This window comes from Narcine bancroftii, chromosome 13, assembly GCF_036971445.1.
Source record: "Narcine bancroftii isolate sNarBan1 chromosome 13, sNarBan1.hap1, whole genome shotgun sequence".
Classification (NCBI taxonomy): domain Eukaryota; kingdom Metazoa; phylum Chordata; class Chondrichthyes; order Torpediniformes; family Narcinidae; genus Narcine; species Narcine bancroftii.
The window spans coordinates 25735416-25758114 of NC_091481.1; the positions used below are offsets into that span (position 1 = coordinate 25735416).

Genomic DNA, 22699 nt, shown 5'->3' on the forward strand with positions numbered 1-22699 from the left:
CTGTGAATCTTAACATGATATCAGGAAATATTAAAACCAAAGATAGCATTTAAAATTATAGCCTAAAAGATCATCCATTTAAATGCATGAGGATGACTTCTGGATTCATAAGGACTAATGCTCAGAGAAATCACAGCTTATGGAGAGTCATGGGTTGTGATCTCAAGACTTCTTCATGGCCTTCCTCTGGCTGCCATTGATCCACGCACACACACACACCATATCTATTTTGAATGAATTAAAAATCTTACATACTTTTCGAATATGATCTCACACCAATCATTATGCGGAGTGCAAGGTGTCGGAGTGGGTTCAGGAGAACAAGGCACAGATGGAGCCGATGCTGTGCAATATGGCTTATTGGGGTCATTATATGTCCAATCTAGAGCTGTTGTGGGACAGCAGTCAGTGTTCTCTATTGTCCCACTTGGTCTTATGCAGTCATCGTTGGAAACATTTGTACATGTGCCTAAAAGATTTAAAAAAATCCTTGCAATCGTTGTATAGGAACTTCAAAAGATGGGTTACTTTAGCTTACGATTAAAACAATGAAGTAGCAAACAATGTAACATGAAAATATTAAATTACATACCACACTGTCCTTGGGTATTATTAAAGAAGAATTCTTCTGCCACACTTATCTTAAAATTGTACAATTCAGCAATTATTGTTGTTTTAATATCATTGAAGTAAGTATTTATACTTCCACTGGGCAGTTCAGTTATCCTTATTCCGTCTGTAATGTAGGGAATGGTTTTTCGAATTCCATCAACTTTTAACTGTAAAATTATAAGACATAATTTCAACCATCAAAGCAACGACAACTGAAGTGTTAGAAGTCACTTTCTATTTTGATAATCATTTTTGTTTGTTAAATTAATCGAAGAAATGTACAGTGCCTCTGAAGAAATCTAATTAAATAAGTTCATTGTTCTATCCGACCCACTCGAAACACATCTTCAAAAATTGTGATATAAGTGCCAGTAAATTTTCCGCCAGTAAGAGAATATTTGTATGAGCAGATTTAATTGAGGAAAGGGGGACTTGGGCAGCAATGATCACGATTAGAAAAAAAAACAAAGAATACTTACTTTATGGGTCTTGTAAGTTGAAATGGTGATATGGGTATTTTTGTAAAAAATGATCAACCCTTTCGGACATGAATATGGCGCAAATGAAAAGCAGAAGAAGTTGTCTACTAGAACACGGAAGTTGTGTTTTGGAATCCGTTCTTCCATTAGCACATATGTGCAATTTTTGTAAAAGTCATAAGGAAGTCCATTGAATGTGATATAATGTGGGTCTCCATACACCTCACACTCGCCTAAAAAAATTAGCATAATATCGTTTGCATGTTCTTTGGAGGAGGCGAACAAAACAAAGAATGTCAATTCATTAATAATTCACTCTGTCTCAATAATTAGAAAAAAAGTATACTAACATCCACATTCCCAATCTGGGCAGCCACATTCATTTATAACTTCAATAGGTTTTAAATTATTGGAGCATGTAGGCATTTTAGGTTCACATGTTTTCTCTATTATAATTTGTCCATTTTCACATCGCCTAATAGAACAGTCTTCAGTCCATGTACCAGAACACTAGAATGATAGAATTAATAAGATTAATAAATAATTGGATTACTTTAACCAGATGTGTCCAACACATGCCAATTCAATATAATAATTTTCAGAGTCCAGCTAAAAATGCGAAATATCACAGCATTGGATGTATGATTTTACATCGACCAAGACATTGTGAAAATAAGGCACAAACCTCAACATCCATTTACAATCAAGTGGCCTGTATAAACAGTCAGAAATGGTGAGACATTTAAATTTCATTCCCTTAAACACTCTCGATAACTGTGAGAATGACAGCAATTGAAAAGGGCTATATACTTGCAACAATGGAATATAACAAACAATGTTTTGCCAATAAAATGTACATTGATAACTTTGCTCCAACTGCTAAAGAGGATGTTAAATCTATTTTGAACATGGGTCCAACTGCATGAAGTAATATTTTAAAAAACAACCTCCAATGAAACACCATTTACTTGAGATGACGTAATCCCTTCAAAATGCTGAACAGGGAGAGGAGATGAGGGGTCAGTGGATTCTTGTAGATGGTGGCCAAATAGGCAAAGGATAATATATTGAACGTGGAAGCAGTTGGATGCAAGGTGAAGTCCAGGGTTTGCTCTCTTTGACCAAAAGAGGGGGAGAACACAAATGTGCACACATGATCAAGCATTCTGTCCACTATGGTAGAGGAAGAAAGAACAACATTTTATAGCCAGCAATAAAGTCTCATAGTTAGAGCAAATGCGATGCAGTCAGAGAAACTGGGGTGGGGGAGGGGGGAAGAGGGGAGTGAGGAAAGGCATACAACCCCTAGAGGTGGAAAGATGGAAAGTAAAATCGATACCTTTTAGAGTTTGTAGGCTTGTAATGGGTGTTGAGATTTGTCTGTGCCCTGAAGTGGAGACAGAGAGAGAGAGATCCAGAAAGAAGAGAGCCAGAGATTAACCAGGTCTGTCCCCTAAGATGGAGATGGAAAGTTGCAGAAGGAATCAGAGATGATGCAATACACAAAAGCATTGGAGAGACTCAGCAAGTCTCACAGCATCTTTTGGATGTAAAGGGTAATCAATGTTTCAGGCCTGAGCTCTTCCTCAAGGTATGAGCAAAGAGCAGGCAGGCACGTGGATAAAAAAAAGTACACAGAGTAGAGGAGAGAAAGAGCCAGGGAGTGAGGTACAAGATTACAGGTCAGGGGTCATCAGTGGATATGGGTGGGAGAGTAGGAGAAAAAAACTGAGAATTGTTACGGGGAGGGTGCAGCTCTCCGAATGGTGAGGGAAGGAAAGGGGGTGGGAGTTGGAGGAAAGGAGATGGAGGGTGTGGGTAAGAGAGAGACTCGGGGGAAGGATTTAATGGAAACTAGAGGTCGATGTAAATGTCGTCTGGTTGGAGAGTGCTCAGACGGAATATTAGGTGTTATTCCTTCAATTTGCTGACATTCTTGGTTTGGCAGAGCATGAGGTCATAGATAGACATGTGGATGCAGGAATGGTGTGTGGAATTAGAATACATGGTTGTTGGGAAGTCCCTGTTATTGCAGTGGACAGAGCGAATGTGCTCAACAAAGCGATCTCCCAGTCTGTGCCCATTCTTTCTGATGTAGAGGAGGAACAAGGGGAGCATTGGATGCAGTAGTTCACCCTGAAGATTGATAACTGAATGTTCACAATGCGAAGATGTGAGCAAGATGGAAAATGGCAGCAAAAGTCAATAAATTGTCCAGTTCTGCTTGAGACCAGGAAGTAATACCAACCAATTGTTCATGTACTGGAGAAACAGCTGAAGGACTGGGGCTAAGGACAACTGAATTAGTATTCCATGTATTGTGCACATATGTAGCTTGGGCATATGGGAAAATGGCTTCTGTTTTAATTTGGAGAAAGTGAGTGGATTTGAAGGAAAAGTTCTTTAATGTAAGTAGGAGTTTAGCAATGTGAATGAGTTTATTTGAATGGAACATGGCACTTCTGATGAATGAAGAAGCAAAGTGGCCTTAGACTCTTTTGATGAGATACAGGTGTAAAGGGATGGCATACTCATGGTAAAGATGGTCCAGTGGAGACCAGGAAACAGTATCTACAGTTAAAGTAGTTGAAGGAATATGAATGTAAATAGGAAGCAACTGAACTAAGGAGAAAAAAATATTGAATGGGGAATGAAAACAGTGCTAAGAATTTACAGAGAGCAATGGAAAACAATGAAATAATTCACAAAGATACGGTATTTGAAGAAGAAAAAATAAAGTTGCAAATGAAAATGATGGGGAAAGTCTTACTCTTTGCAAACTTTTATCATTTAAACAGAATCAGAAGGAAAAAGGGGGATTAATTTAACTCTCATGAACAGCTTACAAAAATACAGCAAAGCATGATCATTCCCAAGTAAATGTTATCTTAAAATGTTGCCATGGATTGAAAACTTAAATGGGTTTTCAGAATTCTTCCTCACTATTCCTTGAAATTTAATATTTTTCAGGAAAAATATGAAGTCCTCAAAATGTTATGCATAAACATCTTTGTTGAGCTGGAACAATACCAATTGCCTCAGAGAAAATATGCAGGGGAAAAAAATGAGTAATTTAGTCAAAATCGACAACTCTTTTTCTCCAAAACAATACATTTTGGTCTACATTAAACTATTACATTGCAAAGTCTCACCAGTTTTTCTTTGTTCACATTGCACGGACAAAAGATTGATGGTGTTGTTGAAACAATTGTGCTGGTCGTTGGAATGGTGGTTGTTGGAGTTGTCAAAACAGTTGTGCTGGTCGTTGGAATGGTGGTTGTTGGAGTTGTAACAGTTGTGCTGGTCGTTGGAATGGTGGTTGTTGGAGTTGTAACAGTTGTGCTGGTCGTTGGAATGGTGGTTGTTGGAGTTGTAACAGTTGTTCTGGTCGTTGGAATGGTGGTTGTTGGAGTTGTCGAAACAGTTGTGCTGGACGTTGGAATGGTGGTTGTTGGAGTTGTAACAGTTGTGCTGGTCGTTGGAATGGTGGTTGTTGGAGTTGTTGTAACAGTTGTGCTGGTCGTTGGAATGGTGGTTGTTGGAGTTGTAACAGTTGTGCTGGTCGTTGGAATGGTGGTTGTTGGAGTTGTTGTAACAGTTGTGCTGGTCGTTGGAATGGTGGTTGTTGGAGTTGTTGTAACAGTTGTGCTGGTCGTTGGAATGGTGGTTGTTGGAGTTGTAACAGTTGTGCTGGTCGTTGGAATGGTGGTTGTTGGAGTTGTTGTAACAGTTGTGCTGGTCGTTGGAATGGTGGTTGTTGGAGTTGTTGTAACAGTTGTGCTGGTCGTTGGAATGGTGGTTGTTGGAGTTGTTGTAACAATTGTGCTGGACGTTGGAATGGTGGTTGTTGGAGTTGTTGTAACAGTTGTGCTGGACGTTGGAATGGTGGTTGTTGGAGTTGTCGAAACAGTCGTGCTGGTCGTTGGAATGGTGGTTGTTGGAGTTGTCGAAACAGTTGTGCTGGTTGTTGGAATGGTGGTTGTTGGAGTTGTTGTAACAGTTGTGCTGGTCGTTGGAATGGTGGTTGTTGGAGTTGTAACAGTTGTGCTGGTCGTTGGAATGGTGATTGTTGGAGTTGTCGAAACAGTTGTGCTGGTTGTTTGAATGGTGGTTGTTAGAGTTGTCGAAACAGTTGTGCTGGTTGTTGGAATGGTGGTTGTTAGAGTTGTCGAAACAGTTGTCCTGGTTGTTGGAATGGTGGTTGTTGGAGTTGTCAAAACAGTTGTGCTGGTTGTTGGAATGGTGATTGTTGGAGTTGTCGAAACAGTTGTGCTGGTCGTTGGAATGGTGGTTGTTGGAGTTGTCGTAACAGTTGTGCTGGTCGTTGGAATGGTGCTTGTTGGAATTGTTGTAACAGTTGTGCTGGACGTTGGAATGGTGGTTGTTGGAGTTGTTGTAACAGTTGTGCTGGTTGTTGGAATGGTGGTTGTTGGAGTTGTCGAAACAGTTGTGCTGGTTGTTGGAATGGTGGTTGTTGGAGTTGTCGAAACAGTTGTGCTGGTTGTTGGAATGGTGGTTGTTGGAGTTGTCGAAACAGTTGTGCTGGTCGTTGGAATCATGGTTGATGATGTCAAAATAGTTGTGCTGGTTGTTGGAACTGGGGTAGTTGTCAGAATTGTGGTCCTTGGAGTTGTTGTACTGAATACACAACATACTCTAATTCTGTAGTCAGGGCACATGAACTCAGTAGTTGATACGGTGCATTTAAGTCCTCCAGGTAAGGAACAAATCACATTATTACTTGTATTTAATACTGGTGTTTTGGGGAATTTAATGGCTTGACATTGAATATTATCTGGTGATAGATTGTAATGACAGAGACCCTCTGGTGTTTCATGATCTCCTCTATTTGTAATGTTGGGTTCATTTCTGTTCCTCCAGATTGACCATTTACCTGCACAATTAGCTGTTGTAAAGTAAAAGGTAAAAGGAGAAAGTATTAGATCTAATGAAGGATAGTTTGAAATGCATCCTCTATTCTAATGAAAGGTGTTTGTTTATTTTTAAGGATCCAAAAACAAAATAAGTGATCAACTTGTCTCGTAAAACTGGAATTTTCCTATTATTCTTTGCAAATATTTATTAAAGTCAGAGATTCAATTAATTTTAAGTTGCACCAGAAAAAAATAATTCCCTTAATATTACACAAAAAATATCAGCCTAGATATGTGTTAATTCTCAGGAAAGTGAATGTATTTGAAGAGTTTGAAGATCAAGCTATAAAGTTATGTTTGACAATGGTGAACTGATCCATGATTTTTCTGAATGGGAGGGTACCCTCAAGAAGGCATATTGGCAATTCCTGTTCTTACTTTATATACTTTACTGATCACTTACTAGTGATACTTTAATTTAAAGAAGGCTTGCCATTGGCTATACTTCGTTAGTTTGAGGAGATAAACTTACAAATTTCTACGGGTGTACCATGGAGAGCATTTTGACAGGTTGCATGGAGGTATGGAGATGCCAATACACAGGTCAGGAAAAGGCTCCAGGGAATTGTGAACTCAGCCAGCACCATCATGGGCATTAGTGTTCACTCAATGGAGTGAATGGACAAAAGGCCGTATCTCAACAAAACAGCCTTTACCATCTAGGACCCTTACCACCCAGGCAATGCCCTCTTCTCATTGGAGCCATTAGGAAGGAGATACAGGAGCCTGAAGATGAACACCTAATGGAACAAAAATAGCTTCCTCCCCTCCACTATCAGATTTCTGAATGGACTACAGGCACTACCTCACATTTTTTCAACTAATTTATTATTTTTAAATGTAATTTATTACAATGGCAGCACATTTAGTGCACATTAATGCTGTCACAAACCATAAATTTTGTGACACATGTCAATAAATTTTGATTTCAGATTCTGAATTTTTTGAATGGGCAGAGCAGCAGAAGGAATCTTGTTATAGTAAGTTTAATATTAGTTTTCTCAGGAACACTTGGAACTAACACTTAGAATGCTGTGTTAGGTTCTACAGTAATATAAACTTATCCCATTGCTTCCAAGATATACTGTAAGCACCCCACACCCCCACCATCCCACCCCCCAGCTTCCACTTACTTTCTTGCCCATACTTACATATTGTCGTTGATGGTGATGTTTGCATTGTTGAAGTTGTTGCTGAGGTTGATGTTGTTGACTCTGTTATTGGTGAGGTTGATGTTGTTGAGAGTGTTGTTGGTATTGGTGTTGATGTTGAGAGTGTTGTTGTTGGTGAGGTTGATGGTGTGGGTGTTGATGTTGTTGAGAGTGTTGTTGGTATTGGTGTTGAGGTTGTGGACTCTGTTGTTGGTGAGGTTGATGGTGTGGGAGTTGATGTTGTTGAGAGTGTTGTTGGTATTGGTGTTGAGGTTGTGGACTCTGTTGTTGGTGAGGTTGATGGTGTGGGTGTTGATGTTGTTGAGAGTGTTGTTGTTGGTGAGGTTGATGGTGTGGGTGTTGATGTTGTTGAGAGTGTTGTTGGTATTGGTGTTGAGGTTGTGGACTCTGTTGTTGGTGAGGTTGATGGTGTGGGTGTTGATGTTGTTGAGAGTGTTGTTGGTATTGGTGTTGAGGTTGTGGACTCTGTTGTTGGTGAGGTTGATGGTGTGGGTGTTGATGTTGTTGAGAGTGTTGTTGGTATTGGTGTTGAGGTTGTGGACTCTGTTGTTGGTGAGGTTGATGGTGTGGGTGTTGATGTTGTTGAGAGTGTTGTTGTTGGTGAGGTTGATGGTGTGGGTGTTGATGTTGTTGAGAGTGTTGTTGGTATTGGTGTTGAGGTTGTGGACTCTGTTGTTGGTGAGGTTGATGATGTGGGTGTTGATGTTGTTGAGAGTGTTGTTGGTATTGGTGTTGAGGTTGTGGACTCTGTTGTTGGTGAGGTTGATGGTGTGGGTGTTGATGTTGTTGAGAGTGTTGTTGGTATTGGTGTTGAGGTTGTGGACTCTGTTGTTGGTGAGGTTGATGGTGTGGGTGTTGATGTTGTTGAGAGTGTTGTTGTTGGTGAGGTTGATGGTGTGGGTGTTGATGTTGTTGAGAGTGTTGTTGGTATTGGTGTTGAGGTTGTGGACTCTGTTGTTGGTGAGGTTGATGGTGTGGGTGTTGATGTTGTTGAGAGTGTTGTTGGTATTGGTGCTGAGGTTGTGGACTCTGTTGTTGGTGAGGTTGATGGTGTGGGTGTTGATGTTGTTGAGAGTGTTGTTGGTATTGGTGTTGAGGTTGTGGACTCTGTTGTTGGTGAGGTTGATGGTGTGGGTGTTGATGTTGTTGAGAGTGTTGTTGTTGGTGAGGTTGATGGTGTGGGTGTTGATGTTGTTGAGAGTGTTGTTGGTATTGGTGTTGAGGTTGTGGACTCTGTTGTTGGTGAGGTTGATGATGTGGGTGTTGATGTTGTTGAGAGTGTTGTTGGTATTGGTGTTGAGGTTGTGGACTCTGTTGTTGGTGAGGTTGATGGTGTGGGTGTTGATGTTGTTGAGAGTGTTGTTGGTATTGGTGTTGAGGTTGTGGACTCTGTTGTTGGTGAGGTTGATGGTGTGGGTGTTGATGTTGTTGAGAGTGTTGTTGTTGGTGAGGTTGATGGTGTGGGTGTTGATGTTGTTGAGAGTGTTGTTGGTATTGGTGTTGAGGTTGTGGACTCTGTTGTTGGTGAGGTTGATGATGTGGGTGTTGATGTTGTTGAGAGTGTTGTTGGTATTGGTGTTGAGGTTGTGGACTCTGTTGTTGGTGAGGTTGATGGTGTGGGTGTTGATGTTGTTGAGAGTGTTGTTGGTATTGGTGTTGAGGTTGTGGACTCTGTTGTTGGTGAAGTTGATGGTGTGGGTGTTGATGTTGTTGAGAGTGTTGTTGGTATTGGTGTTGAGGTTGTGGACTCCGTTGTTGGTGAAGTTGATGGTGTGGGTGTTGATGTTGTTGAGAGTGTTGTTGGTATTGGTGTTGAGGTTGTGGACTCCGTTGTTGGTGAAGTTGATGGTGTGGGTGTTGATGTTGTTGAGAGTGTTGTTGATGTTGTGGTTGGCAATGTTGTTGGAGATGTTGCTGGAGTTGTAACTTCTGAAAAAAGATTGTTGAGACAGTAATAAATATATTATTGCGTGTCAATTATATTTAGGAAATAGCTGCTAAATAACTGTGGCATTGGGTCTCAATAACATACAATTTTCTTGAGAGTTTAACAAGAATATTCAAAACTACCACATTATGACATCCTTTTGACATTAGTTTCATAGCTTGACATCTTCACTTGTCAAGCTCTGAAATTAATGTCAAAAATATGATCCTGATATGGATCCATTATGTGATAACTGTAAAAGTTTTGAAGCTTCATTGATTCATATGTTTTGGGCGGATCCGAACTTAGAACATTTTTGGAAAGAGATTTTCCAAACATTATCAACAATTCTTAAGACTAAATTAGAACCACGTCCTTTGATTGCTTTATTTGGTTTTTCTCTAGAAGAGGATATAACTCTGTCATAATCCAGAAGAGATCTTTGCTTTTGCTTCATTGATATCTAGACGAGCAATTTTGTTGAAGTGGAAAGACAATGTTTCACCCATTCACATTCAATGGCTGCATGATATCATGTCTTATTTAAGTTTGGGAAAAAATAGATTTAATATTAAAGATGCAAGTCTGAATTTAATAAGATGTGGGGTCCATTCATGGATTATTATCATAATCTGAGAATTTAAGTGGTGTGGATGCTCCGCGGATTCCCGACACGGTGTCTGGAGCCGTTATATGATTCACATACAGATAACCTTGTTTAGAGGGAGGGGGTAGATTAGTTGGGATAATGTTTTTTTCCTTTTTGTTTTCCATTTTATTATTAAGACAAACAAGCAAAGGGGGAGGGGGTTAACTACAGATTACAGATCATATCACAGAACAACATGATCACATCAGAGAAGTGTAAAATATCTTATGTAAGGGAATTTTACAGTATTATTTGTATAAATTTTGTATTCAATATTGATTTTGGACATAATAATTATTATAATTATAGACTTTGATGTCCTGAACAAAATAAGTTAATGTAATAATTTATGGTTCTGCTTCTAATTTTCAATCGATACGAGACATAGATATATGATTTGATTTATGTTATCATTGATATTCCTTGTGTAAAGGGTTTTGTTAAAATCAATAAAAATATATTTTTTAATGGAAATGTTAGACAATGGGTGTTCTCATCAAGAATAGAATGCAATCCCTTGTTTTATTCTGTTACTTGTCATGGGATTGACAAAACTAACCTTGACAACACAATTCATCAACCAATCAATCTTATTTAGAAGAAAAAGGAAATAGTTTCAGAATGTGAAACTCATTTATTCAGTTCTGTTTGTTTTTTGTAAAATGGTCTAGATTAATCCAAATATCACAAAACCATAGTCCAAAATTTAGACACAAATTTAAATGAGTATAATTTTAGGGGCTTACTGGCTTCAATCCACCAATTAGTGGTCTTGATGATGCAATTCATGAATGTCAAGACCAGGCATAAAATCTGAACAAATCATACAGTTCATACTTTTAAAAGCTGAAGGAGTGTTACTTCACACCAATATGCAAGCTACTATTTTAATTTTGAATGTCTCTCATTTAGGGACCTGCTAAAAATTTAATAAAAAAACCTGCACACATGGGAGATTTGAAAAATAGTCTTCAAATTTTTTTTATTCTGAAAAACAAATCTCTGCAATTTTTTAGAAGTATAATTTGGATGTCATAAAGAGGATTTCAGTTTAACTAATGGAATATTCATGGTGAATATTTGTGGGGATTAAAGTGTACCTGTCAGTGCCCAATAGAGGAACAGAGCCAGCAGGATTAGAAATTATAGCATTAAACACACCAAAGGAACCAATATCACTGGTGACAGAAAATGTAATGATAATCATTACAATGGGTTGAAAATTGAAGTAAGGGTTAATCTTTTGTAGGATAAATGTATTTTTCTAAAATACATTCAAAACAAAAAAAAAGCTGAAATACTTGGCAGGTAACAGTTTGAGGCCTTTTTATCTTATGTGTTCTGATGAAGGTTATCCATCTGCAATACAGTCTTAATTTGGTTTCCCCTGCCGTAGATGCTGCTTGACAGATATCCAGCATCCACGGGTTATTGCTTTGAATTTAAAAAAAATATATATAATAAAGTTGATTTATAAGCTACTTGAGTTATCACAAATGCAGAAGAAAGAAATTCTTAACATCTATCAAATACTTATTTATTTACGATGTATTCATGTAAATGTTTTATTTAAAAAGAAAAATTACTCACCACATGTAACATTTCCCTCAATGCATTTGCTGTAAAATAAGAAATGATTTTATGATATTTCTTTAGGAAATCAAAGTCCAAATTTATCATTCTCTATAGAGCTTCCATATTATCTACAGTCGCCTTTAAACCAAGTCGATGGTACATTCAGTAAATTTATACAACAGGGAAGCAGAGCAGAAGTACATGACCAACTCTGTGTCACTCACTGATGAGAAAAAACATACAACTTTTTTGAAGACCAACCCAATTGTATCCAGGAGTCATTTAAGTTTTCTCATCAAAATAATTTCTTTTCAGGTGACACTGAAAGAACTAAAAACACCTTTGAAAGAGTACATTTTTCCAAAAGACAGAATATATGTAGATTGAATTTTGTTTTGCACCATTTTCACTTGTGTTCAACGCAATACCCAAGCATTTGAGGCCATTTTAAAACTGTAATTTGGCCATTTTGTGTGTGAATGGACAGGTGGATGAGGTGAGAGTATGGGTACATTTTAAATGTAATTGTGCTAATTGTAACACCAGGACAGCCCTTATTTTCACCAATGATGAATAGGAAATACTTCCAATATTCTCAGAAGGCCAAACTGCTTCAAACTACAGTATTTCTTTGCATACTAATGACACAATCAAACCATTTTAAAATTGTAGATGAACTTCTGCTCTCTAATTATTTAGGATTAAATTACCATCATAAGGCCTCCTGAGGGATGAATATTATGCAGAAATCAAACATGGGGTGAAAGAAACTATTGATTTATTATTACTAAAGGATAGTTCTACAAACTACTTATGATTTAACTACAAAATATAATATCAATTCCAGAATAAACTTTCAGATGGCATGTTGGCTTTTCATAAAGAGGGGATTGGAGTATAGGAACAGAGACGCTCTTCTGCAGTTGCACAGGGCCCTGGTGAGACCCCACCTGGAGTATTGCGTCCAGTTCTGGTCTCCAATTTTGAGGAAGGACATACTAGCTATAGAGGGTGTGCAGTGCAGATTTACAAGGTTAGTTCCAGGGATGGCGGGGTTGACATATGCTGAAAGGCTAGAAAAACTGGACTTGTATCCGATGGAGTTTAGAAGGATGAGGGGAGGACATGATTGAGGTATACAAAATCATCAGGGGGATAGACAGGGTGAAGTCGGATTACTTGTTCCCAATGATGGGGGAGACGAGGACTAGAGGGCATAGTTTAAGAATACAGGGTAGGCCCTTTAGGACGGAGATGAGAAAACATTTTTTTACCCAGAGAAGTGTGAATCTGTGGAATGCTCTGCCACAGAGGGTGGTAGAGGCAGATTCGCTGATTATGTTCAAAAGAGAGTTAGATAAGACTCTAGTGGGCAAAGGAGTTAAGGGTTATGGGGATAAGGCTGGAAAGGGGTACTGATGGTAGTGAACAGCCATGATCTGTAAAATGGCGGTGCTGGCTCGACAGGCCAAAGGGCCTACTCCAGCTCCTATTGTCTAATGTCTATTGTTGAAATGAGAGAAATTCTTCTGTTAATGTGTTAATCTGATCATTATAATGATGTAGAACATTTTAACTATTACACATTCAAACCTAGATATGGGACTATGTATTATTTTTGAATCTCAATGGCTAACCATATCCAAACTTTTGCCACTCAAATGGGTGCCAGGGAAACTCTTTAGATATCATTGCATATCAATTAGAAGTGATATGTACCCATTAATCAACATGAAACCACCACTGCCTTGTATGATATGGTAATTTTTTCATTTGTACCTGTCTGAATCTAAACCTTTTCCATTCCTGTTTGGTGAAATATATTTTGAAAATACTTTTCCTCAAATGCACATATTCACTTTTTAAAGACGATGAGAATTGTTGAAAAATATGAAGGAAATTCCACATATTTTGTGTCAGTTGTCATTGCCACTATTTATCTTTGGAAAATACAAGCCCAAATACTCAATTCCATGGATTAATAAACCAAAATGAGATCTCCACACCAAAAATGGTTAAATTAATGTGCTTATTATAAAAAATTGCAAAGATAAGTCAAATTATTGAGTACAGGAGTTGGGATGTTATGTTGACGTTGTTTATGACATTGGTGAGGCAAAATTTGGAATATACCGGGGATTATAAGTTAATTGGGTGTAATTGGGCAGCGCAGGCTCATGGGCTACAATGGCCTGTTACCGTGCTGTTTAAGTTTAAAAAAAAATAAATTTAAGAACTTTTTTTTTCATATTGTTAACTTTTCTTTTTACCCTCATGTATTCACCAAGCAGCTTCTGAAATGCAACTATGCTATTTGCCTCAACCACACCCTGTGATTGCATGTTTCACATTCAATCCACTCCCTGGGATATAAATTTGTCCTAATTTCTTAGTTAATATTTTATACATTTGATTCCTTGTTTTTGGTGCTTCAACAAACACGATTATTTATTTACAGATTAGTAATTGTGAAAGTACTTTACCAGTATTCACAGCCATTTATTTCTTGAAATGCATTATAAATTTGACCATTGAAATAGCAAGTGCACTGATCTAGTTTGACACATTTCATGATATTTTCATCCAGATAAGGAGCTGATTCTGGGCACTTTGGATAACAGCCTAAACATTAGAAATAATTTAAAATTAGTATGCCATATTAAACTTTTATTATAGCATTAATAGATTAGTTCATGAGTTTATTTACATTACTGTTTACAGTACATTACTGAATTCTCACATTGTCAACATTCTGTGGGTCAAAATTGTAACTCAACTGGACAAGACCCATAAATACTGTGGTTACAACAGTAGGATAGAGCCTAAATTTCATGAAGCAAGTGACTCAATCCTGACATTGCCAAGCTACTTCACCAACTCCGACGAGTCTTAAGAAATTTGACAATATCCAAGAACAAAGCAATCTGATTAACTGGCCCCCTATATCTGCATTCTTTTCACCTCACTGACCATGTGCCTGCAGAGTATACCATCAGCAACATGCATTGTAGTTTCCCGTCAATATTATTCCAATGTCACCTCGCAAAACAGCAAAATGTATATTCAGGAAAGATAAGGACTTTAAGCACATTAGCTGTTGCATTCTATCCTAATTTGCATTGCTAGTCCATCATCATTACTGGATCTAAATCCTTGAACTCACAAGCCAATGGTAACTGTGACAGGACTGCAGTGGTTTAAGCAGGCAGCTTACAATCACCTTTATATGAACAATTATAGATGGAAATAGGGATGTATCTGGATTCTGGACCTTCCAATGGAAATATCACAGTCTGTTCATGTCAGCAGCAGAATGATGAGTACTTTTGCTCTGAGTATGGGCACACTTCAGGGCTATATGTTCAGCTTACTTCTGTTCATATTCTTTGGCTCGGCTTCGCGGACGAAGATTAATGGAGGGGTAATGTCCAGGTCAGCTGCAGGCTCGTTGGTGGCTGACAAGTCCGATGCGGGACAGGCAGAGATGGTTGCAGGGGAAAATTGGTGGGTTGGGGTTGGGTGTTGGGTCTTTCCTCCTTCGTCTTTTGTCAATGAGGTGGGCTGTTCATATACTGATCCACAATTGCAACGCCAGATCCAGCTTTAACAGAGTCAGCAAGTTTGCAGATGACATGACAGTAATTGGCCATATCAGCAACAATGATGAGCTACATGACACGTGAAATGGTGTGAGAATAACCACCTGAGTCTCAACGTGGACAAGATGAAGGAGATGATTGTGGACTTCAGGAGGGCCAGGGTGGAACATCTTCCCCTACACATTAATAGTTCAGTAGAGAAGAGAGTAAAGACTATCAAGTTCTTCCACTTAAGAAGTCATCGATTCTGGACCCATAACATCTCCTCACTATTGAGGAAGATGCAACAGTGACTGCACTTCCTGAGAAGAATGAAGCGGGAAAGGCTACCAGCCACCACACTGAAAACTTTCTACAGTAGCTCTATCAAGTGTTCTGGCTGGCTGCATCATAGTGTGGTATGGTTGCTGTAGAGTATTAGATCGGAGATCAAATCAGCAACATAAGAGTGGCAGAGAGGATTCCCCCCCACCCCCCATCAATATATTTGGATCGTTGTTTAAGGAGGACCCCCCTTGGCCATGCACACAGCACATTCGAGCTTCTCCTGTTGGGAAAGAGCTACAGGAGAATCAGAGCCAGAATCACCAAGCTGAGAAACAGCTTCCCACAGGCAGTGAAGTGATTGAATGACTGATGCTCAAGCAAACCCTCCGTGACACAGTTATTTATTTAACAATAACATTTATTTATTATAATATTTGTATATATGTACTGTGCATATGTATCATTTGCCTGTTGTGTGTTATATCTGTATGTGTGTTTGCAGTGTTTTGCACCAAGGACCGGAGAACACTGTTTTGTCGCGTTGTATTCAGGAGTTTATCCAATGATAAATAAACTTGTCAGCACTATTTCCCTAATACAAAAAAACATTTTCTAAGTACTACCTACTTTAAAAAGTATGTTGTAAAATAAGAAAAAATAAAATAGGAATGTATTTGCAATCACAACATTATGTTCATTTAAATCAGAAAATTAAATTATTTATACTTTACCATCTGGTGCCCTGTTGGTTTTTAAATTGTCTTTAATTGGTCCACAGAATATGTATGTTAACTGGGTAGAGGCTCAAAGAGCTAATATCCAAGTCTAAGAACTGAGAAATTTGCAGAGAATTGTGCTTCCCTGCTGGTGATCAAATGACAGATTTATGATCAGCTGCAGATTTTCAGATTTACTCTGCCTTCTGAGTGGTTAACATTAATTCTGTTCCCATTTTATTTTTAAAAATCTAACTGCTTCAGGAAAAAAAAAAGGGACTGTTTCCTCCTCAAAGCAATCTGGCCTACATATTAGTCTGCTCCTACATTCTGCGTTTAACTTTAAATATGCATCGGGGAAAAGTGAAATGTACGTATCTAGTTTCCCCAATGTTTCCAGAGAAAGGACAAGCATAAATCGCGAGTAGAAGCCACGTTTCAACATACAAATCTCCAGAGACTAAAAGCAACACTGTTCCCTATGTCCTCGAAATCTGAACTTGTGCCTCTCACAAGACACTGAATTTTGAATTTAGTTGTGTGTGACGCACCACTGAGATATTAACAGAAACAGAAAAAAGGATTTTTCATCTGATTAAAATCAGCATAAACGTTAAGGGGAAAACAAGCAGTGAATCACCTCAGTACAACAAAACTGTGGTAAAATTATGAAATAAAACCACCTTCTAAAACTGCAGAGAACTTCTTTCCAATTGTATGATCTGAACACGTTTTGGCTGTTAATGTTCCACATGGCTGATAATGCCAGCTGCATGCATTGTTGTCATTATAATAGTCACAGTATACAGCTGCAATGTAAAACATAAGGAGTTAGTGTATTGTCGTCAGTAGCTGATTTAATACCCATAATGATTAAAAAGTGTCACTTCATGTCATAATCCAAACACTAATGTAATAGACTGGAAATTGTTACCACTTCTCCAAATCTTTGACTGATGATTTATTTTATGGGATCATAAAAGGTATGTGTAGCAACTAACAAGAAGAAAAACTGCAGGTCATCGCCCAAAAGACTGATACAAACCATTCCAGGCATGCACAGCATAAAAATGAGACAATACTTTAAAGAGGGACTTAAAAACGATCAGTCTTCCTGAACTTGCCACCATCAGCAAATCGTCCATGCTGGCCATTAATTTACGTGATAAACTTCTTATTTCAATTGTTAATTAGGCAGCATGTTTAGTGTAGCGATTAACCTAATGCTGTTACAGCGCCAGCGAACCAGGTTCAAATCCAGCACTCTCTATACTGTATTTGTACATTCTCCTCGTGCCTGCATGGGTTTCTTCTGTGTGCTCTGGTTTCCTCCCACTGTTCAAAACGTACTGGGGGTTGAAGGTATATTGGGTGTAATTGGGTAGCAGGAGCTCATGGGCCAGAATGGCCTGTTATTGTACTCTATGTCTAAATTTAAATTTAAAATTTAATTTCATATTACTGACTGAAGCCATCCTGATCCAAAGTGGTGGATCCCTGAGATATATAATAATTGTCTTTTGGTGGGCCACACGAGCTCCAGTCACTAAACAGGAGTAAACTGACGGTCATGTAAACAATGCTTTCAGGCTTTGTTGACTGTCAAATCTGTGAAAAACATTGAATTCTCCTGAAAGTCCATACAGAAATTGCCAAACAAAAGAAAAATAAAATATTAAATACCTGACTAATTTAAAATGGTATAAAGAAATTCCTCACAAACAATTAATACATATAAACATCAAAATTAATTAAAAACAACCTTATTCTTTATAAGCTTCGCAAGCACTCCTCATCATATCAGTGAATGGATTCTCTCTCTATGCACCAATTTGAATTGGCACAGAAAATAGATTTCCCATTTGAGCATGAGGGATCTACTGCAAGCTCATGCTCTACAGCTGGACATTGTACAAACATATTTTTTTGTAACAGGGTCAGAGAATTGCAACTGAAGTTATGTCAGCAAGTTCCAGACCTCCACATGTTCATTCCCAACAAATGCCAATCTATTAAGTTAGTATTATCAAATTAAATATCAAAAAACCACTATTTTCATTCATCTTGAATAAAGTCTATAACTTTGAGACGACTGACAAGTTAAGCTGCTAATAAAATACAGTAAAACACCATGAATCCAGCAACCTTGAAATTCTGATGGTGAAAGATTGCAGATTTTCTGGACGATTGTATGTTATTTTATTAGTATAAAAACTAAAAGGCTTTTTAAAATATGTTATGCAATAACATTCAATATATTTAATGGGAACACCCAAAATTAAAACAGACAAATTTCAAGGGAGTAGCCAACAGAGTAAGGGGCTTCAAAGAGAGCATGAACTGAAGTGCTGGCAAGAGGACAGAGAGCACTGGAACTAGAATCTGTGTGTAGCTGGAGTGTGTGGGAACACGGCCTGGTGATCGAAGTGAGTGCAGGTATCACGGCAATGAAGCGTGGATAGGGAGCGCAGGAATTAGGACACAGTGAATGAAAAGGAGCACAGACAATGTGATCCAGGAAATGAATGGGGAATGGATAAACATCACCTTATTGGAGTCTTACTGCAGTTTCAATTAACATTTTAATGAAACGAATAAATTAGACTTACGACATCGTTCAGGGGTTCTCCAGCGAATACAAACACCAGCTTTATTACAAGCCTCTGCATATACTGCCACAGCAGTACAGAAACCCAGATACTTTCCTTCCTTATCACAGGCACAAGCTTCTTTGAGACAAGCATCATAGTATGGACCAGGATCAACCTGTTATGCCAGAGTTTCAGAGATCAGATCAACTTTAAAAAAAAAGGTACACTGCCCTTCAATTAAACATTTAGGATATTTATTTTAGATGTGAAGAATGTAAACATTTTTTGTTTGCAGATGCTCAGAAATTCTTACGAAGAACTTCAGGAATGACAGTGTTTGGACGCCACTCAATATGACCATTATTTTCCATTCAGCTCAGATTGAGATTTCTTTTCCACCATCACTTGAAGGAAACAGGCACTCTCTGTGTAAAAAATAAATTCCCTCTCCAATCCCCTTTAAACTTCTTCCTCTCAAGTTAAACCTATGCCCTTTTGTTTTTGATAACCCCACATTGGGAATAAGATTTGGACTATCTTCCCTGTATATACCTCATGATTTTATATACCTCTATCAGGTCACCCATCAGTCTTCTTCATTCCAGGGAAAAGAAATCCAAGCTATCTGATCTCTCCCCATAACTAAAGTTTTCCAATTCAGTTAACATCCTGGAGAATTATTATGTATGTTTGTGTATGAGTCTGCACTGTGGTCTGGAGAAACCCTGTTTCATTAGGCTGTATATGTACAGTCAGATGAACTTGTTATTCTCTGCACTCTCTCCAATCCAATCATATCCTTCCATTAGAGTGGTGACTGGAACTGCACACAATTCTCCAAGTACTGATTTAATTGAAGTTTAATATTAATATGGATTACTTTTCAACTGTCTGTAGCCTCAGATGATCAGTCAGATTCAGATAATACTAGAATAGTTCAACTGAATCTCATTTGGTTTTGGAACACACATGCAGCTTGAAATCACTTCTTGTGTTGGATGTCAAGTGAAAAAAACCAATGCAGGATAGAAATGGTTGCCCAATGACGAGGGGCAGGGGGATTATCTTCTTGCCCAATTTTGCTAAAGATGCTTGATTAAACAGTCTTCTTAAACAGAGTTAGCCTGTACACATTGTTAAATTACATTGCCAAAGTATCCGCTAGTTTTAAGCAACTTATTTTACAAAACATGATAAAGATTAGTTAGTGAAATATTGGCTTGCCATTTTTTTCTTATTCTCCCCTAGTATATACCTTCCCCTCCGCACATCGCTAATATGCTGAATCCAGTCATCCGCTTCGTGATGACCTCGCTGATCATCTTCCTGGATGTGTGAGTTTTTTGAACATGAGAGGAACTGATCAACACTAAGAGATTATGCAAGGAATCTTGTGGTGTGTGGCATCAAATAGTTGATACGTTGTAGAGGAGCTCGTATTCAGGAAAATAGAATGTTGAATTGTTTATGGGAATCAATTTCATTCTGTTTTCCTGTCCAAAGGGTGCTACTCTTCCTTCTGCAATGTAGTTTCTGCACTAAATGAACTTATCAACTTCAGCTGTTTATGAAATGATTATTCCGACACTCATGAAAAGCCAAGGGTCGATTTCTACCTTTTTTAGCTAGAGTGGCAGCGACCTGACAGCTTTGGCAATAAAAGGCAGCAAAAGTTACATATTACACACTCAATTACGGAATTCAGGCATTGTCAGCTTTGCTCATGTGGCTATTTCAGTCCCATATTTCACACGAACGTTCAGCAAGTACAAGCATTGAAACCCTTTAACGAAATAGCTCTTGATAGCTGTCTCAAAGCACCAGTGGAAAAGTTGGATTTCATAGATATTTCAGCCACCTGGTGCACCAATTATTTAATAGTTAATATACAGAACTGCACTTTTTCAGAAATTTACCACATAAAACTAGATTTGTTACTACAGCTACAAGCATAATATTACAAATTCTGAAAGTTCAAAGAGCAGATTTATAATATCTTACCTTATTGTGACACGGTTGAAATTCTCCATTTACATTATTAATTATGGAGCATTTTTTTTCTGCCCATGGAGAGCAAAATGGGTTTTCCTCACAAGGGAATTTTTGATTTGGTGAACTTAAGCAAGAATCTCTAGATTTCCAACTGTTGCCGAAATCAATGGAATTGATTGCTAACATTTGAAACTTTGTTGTGAAATCATCTTCGGTGTTAGAATTGAAGTCCCCGCAGAGACCGCACACTTTATTCTATTGTGGAAATTACAAATAAACAAAATATTGTGAAGAATGTCAATCAGACAGTTCAAAGTCAGACGTTCGAAATAAACTAGGAAAGCTGACATACTCCACCAGAACTATGTGCTTTCAGCCAACAAATATACGCCATTTATCTGTTCAAACATTTAATCATGCCTGTCCATGTTAAATAAAACAGTTCAGCTGCGATGCCTGAACTTTCTTGATTAATCAAGGGGACGGGGATAAAAAAACAATTGAGCATAATAGTGAGAACGTGAATTGGGACAACACATTACAGTGGCACGAAACATTAGTTAGTCCAGATTGAATAGTGAATACAGTTCTGGCCATAACACTACAGGAATGTTATGATAGTGTGGCACAGTTGGCTTAGCACTTAGCGCAATGCCTTTACAGCACCAGCGATCGGGAGCAGGGTTCGAATCCCACGCTGTCTGTAAAGAGTTCCTACGTTCTCCCCGTGTCTGCATGGGTTTTCTCTGGGACTCCAGTTTCCTCTCACCATTCGGAATGTACCTGAGGGGTGTAGGTTAATTGGGTGTAAATTGGGCAACACGAACATTTGGGCTGAAATAGCTTGTTACCATGCTGTATGTCTAAAAAAAATAGTAAGAGAGAGTGCAGACAAAATTCACCAGGATCTTGCCTGGAATGGGAGTGTAATGTCAAAAAGAGGATTGATCAAGCTGGGTTTATTCTCACTGGATTGTAGGAAGCTCTGGGATGATCTTCATAGGTGTATAAAATTATAAGAAACACAGATAGGTTAGATAGTTCAAAGTTCAAATTTATTGTCAATGTACACACATGACATCACATACAACCTTGAAATTCTTTTTCCTGCAGGCCAAAAGATAGGATCTTTTTCCCAGGTCAGGGGAACCCAGAATGAGATGGCATATTTAAGATGAAGAATGAGAAATTTAAAGGAAGTCTGAGAGGAATAGCAGAATGTGTTCATATTCTCTGAATTTCCAAAGAATGAAAAGTGATCACATTGAAAAATAAAATCCTTAAAGACCTTGACAGAGTAAATTCCCTGGCTCAAATGCTAGACTATGGACCATAGACTCAGGAAAAGGACTCAGTCACTTTGTGATTGTCACTTAGACCCGTGTAAATTCTTTGAAATCTCTCTTTTTTAAAATTACTTTCATTGAGTTTTATCATACAACCATACATTACAAGTCCATATAAATTAAATATAATAGACATTTGGATTGATAATAATATCATATAGAACTAATAATACATGGACTCATATTCCAACTTAAACATATAGTGAATAGTAAAAGTATTGTGAGTAGAAAAGGAAAGAAAAAGGAAAGAAGGTTGATTATAAAAATCTAACCAAATCCACCAATCAAGGTTGAAATTGGTATTCAAGCAGACTTGAAATCAAGAAAAGGCCTCTGGAGATCTGAGGAAACACATCCATTACTGCATACCCACACCATGATCATTCCAAATATGAATGGACCCCTTATCAAAAAAGATCTTAATTTTCCGAACATTATTCTGATATTTTTCAAACTTAGAAAGGACATAATATCCAGTAACCATTTTCTCTGGATGGGTGGAAAGCCCTCTTTCTATTTAAGCAATATTCCTCTTCTAGCCAGTAATATTTTTGGTTAGACTTTGAAACCTCTAACCTAGGAGCTATGTATGTCCTAAGCAAGAATTCAGCTCTTCCAAACAGAAGCTTTGAATCAGGCCAAGAACAGAACAGTCCTTCAATCCTCATACACAATACACTCTTTTGGTGCTGACCAGGATCAAGATATAGTTGCAGAGCACCTCCCCGAACTCTTCCCAAATAGTTCAACATTGCATGAACATGTTTGGGGACTTTACTGGTCATGAACATTAATCCTTAACCAGCTCAACTTAACTGACTCCTGATGTATTTTTTTCCC

The 22699-nt window shown here is 38.1% G+C and overlaps 1 protein-coding gene across 1 annotated transcript in view; it reads right to left on the reverse strand.

The window, feature by feature from the left end:
- LOC138748173 (mucin-2-like) overlaps nucleotides 1-22699 on the reverse strand; it is a 77814-nt gene that overhangs the window by 16993 nt on the left and 38122 nt on the right. The window contains exons 25-35 of the mRNA XM_069907947.1: nucleotides 20523-20768; nucleotides 18540-18696; nucleotides 16614-16739; nucleotides 13832-13970; nucleotides 11364-11392; nucleotides 7177-9126; nucleotides 4244-5997; nucleotides 1442-1601; nucleotides 1092-1324; nucleotides 593-779; nucleotides 256-469 (exon numbers count right to left, since the gene is read on the reverse strand). Of these exons, the coding sequence (XP_069764048.1) occupies nucleotides 256-469; nucleotides 593-779; nucleotides 1092-1324; nucleotides 1442-1601; nucleotides 4244-5997; nucleotides 7177-9126; nucleotides 11364-11392; nucleotides 13832-13970; nucleotides 16614-16739; nucleotides 18540-18696; nucleotides 20523-20768 (5195 nt within the window). The remainder of the gene's footprint in view (nucleotides 1-255; nucleotides 470-592; nucleotides 780-1091; nucleotides 1325-1441; nucleotides 1602-4243; nucleotides 5998-7176; nucleotides 9127-11363; nucleotides 11393-13831; nucleotides 13971-16613; nucleotides 16740-18539; nucleotides 18697-20522; nucleotides 20769-22699) is intronic.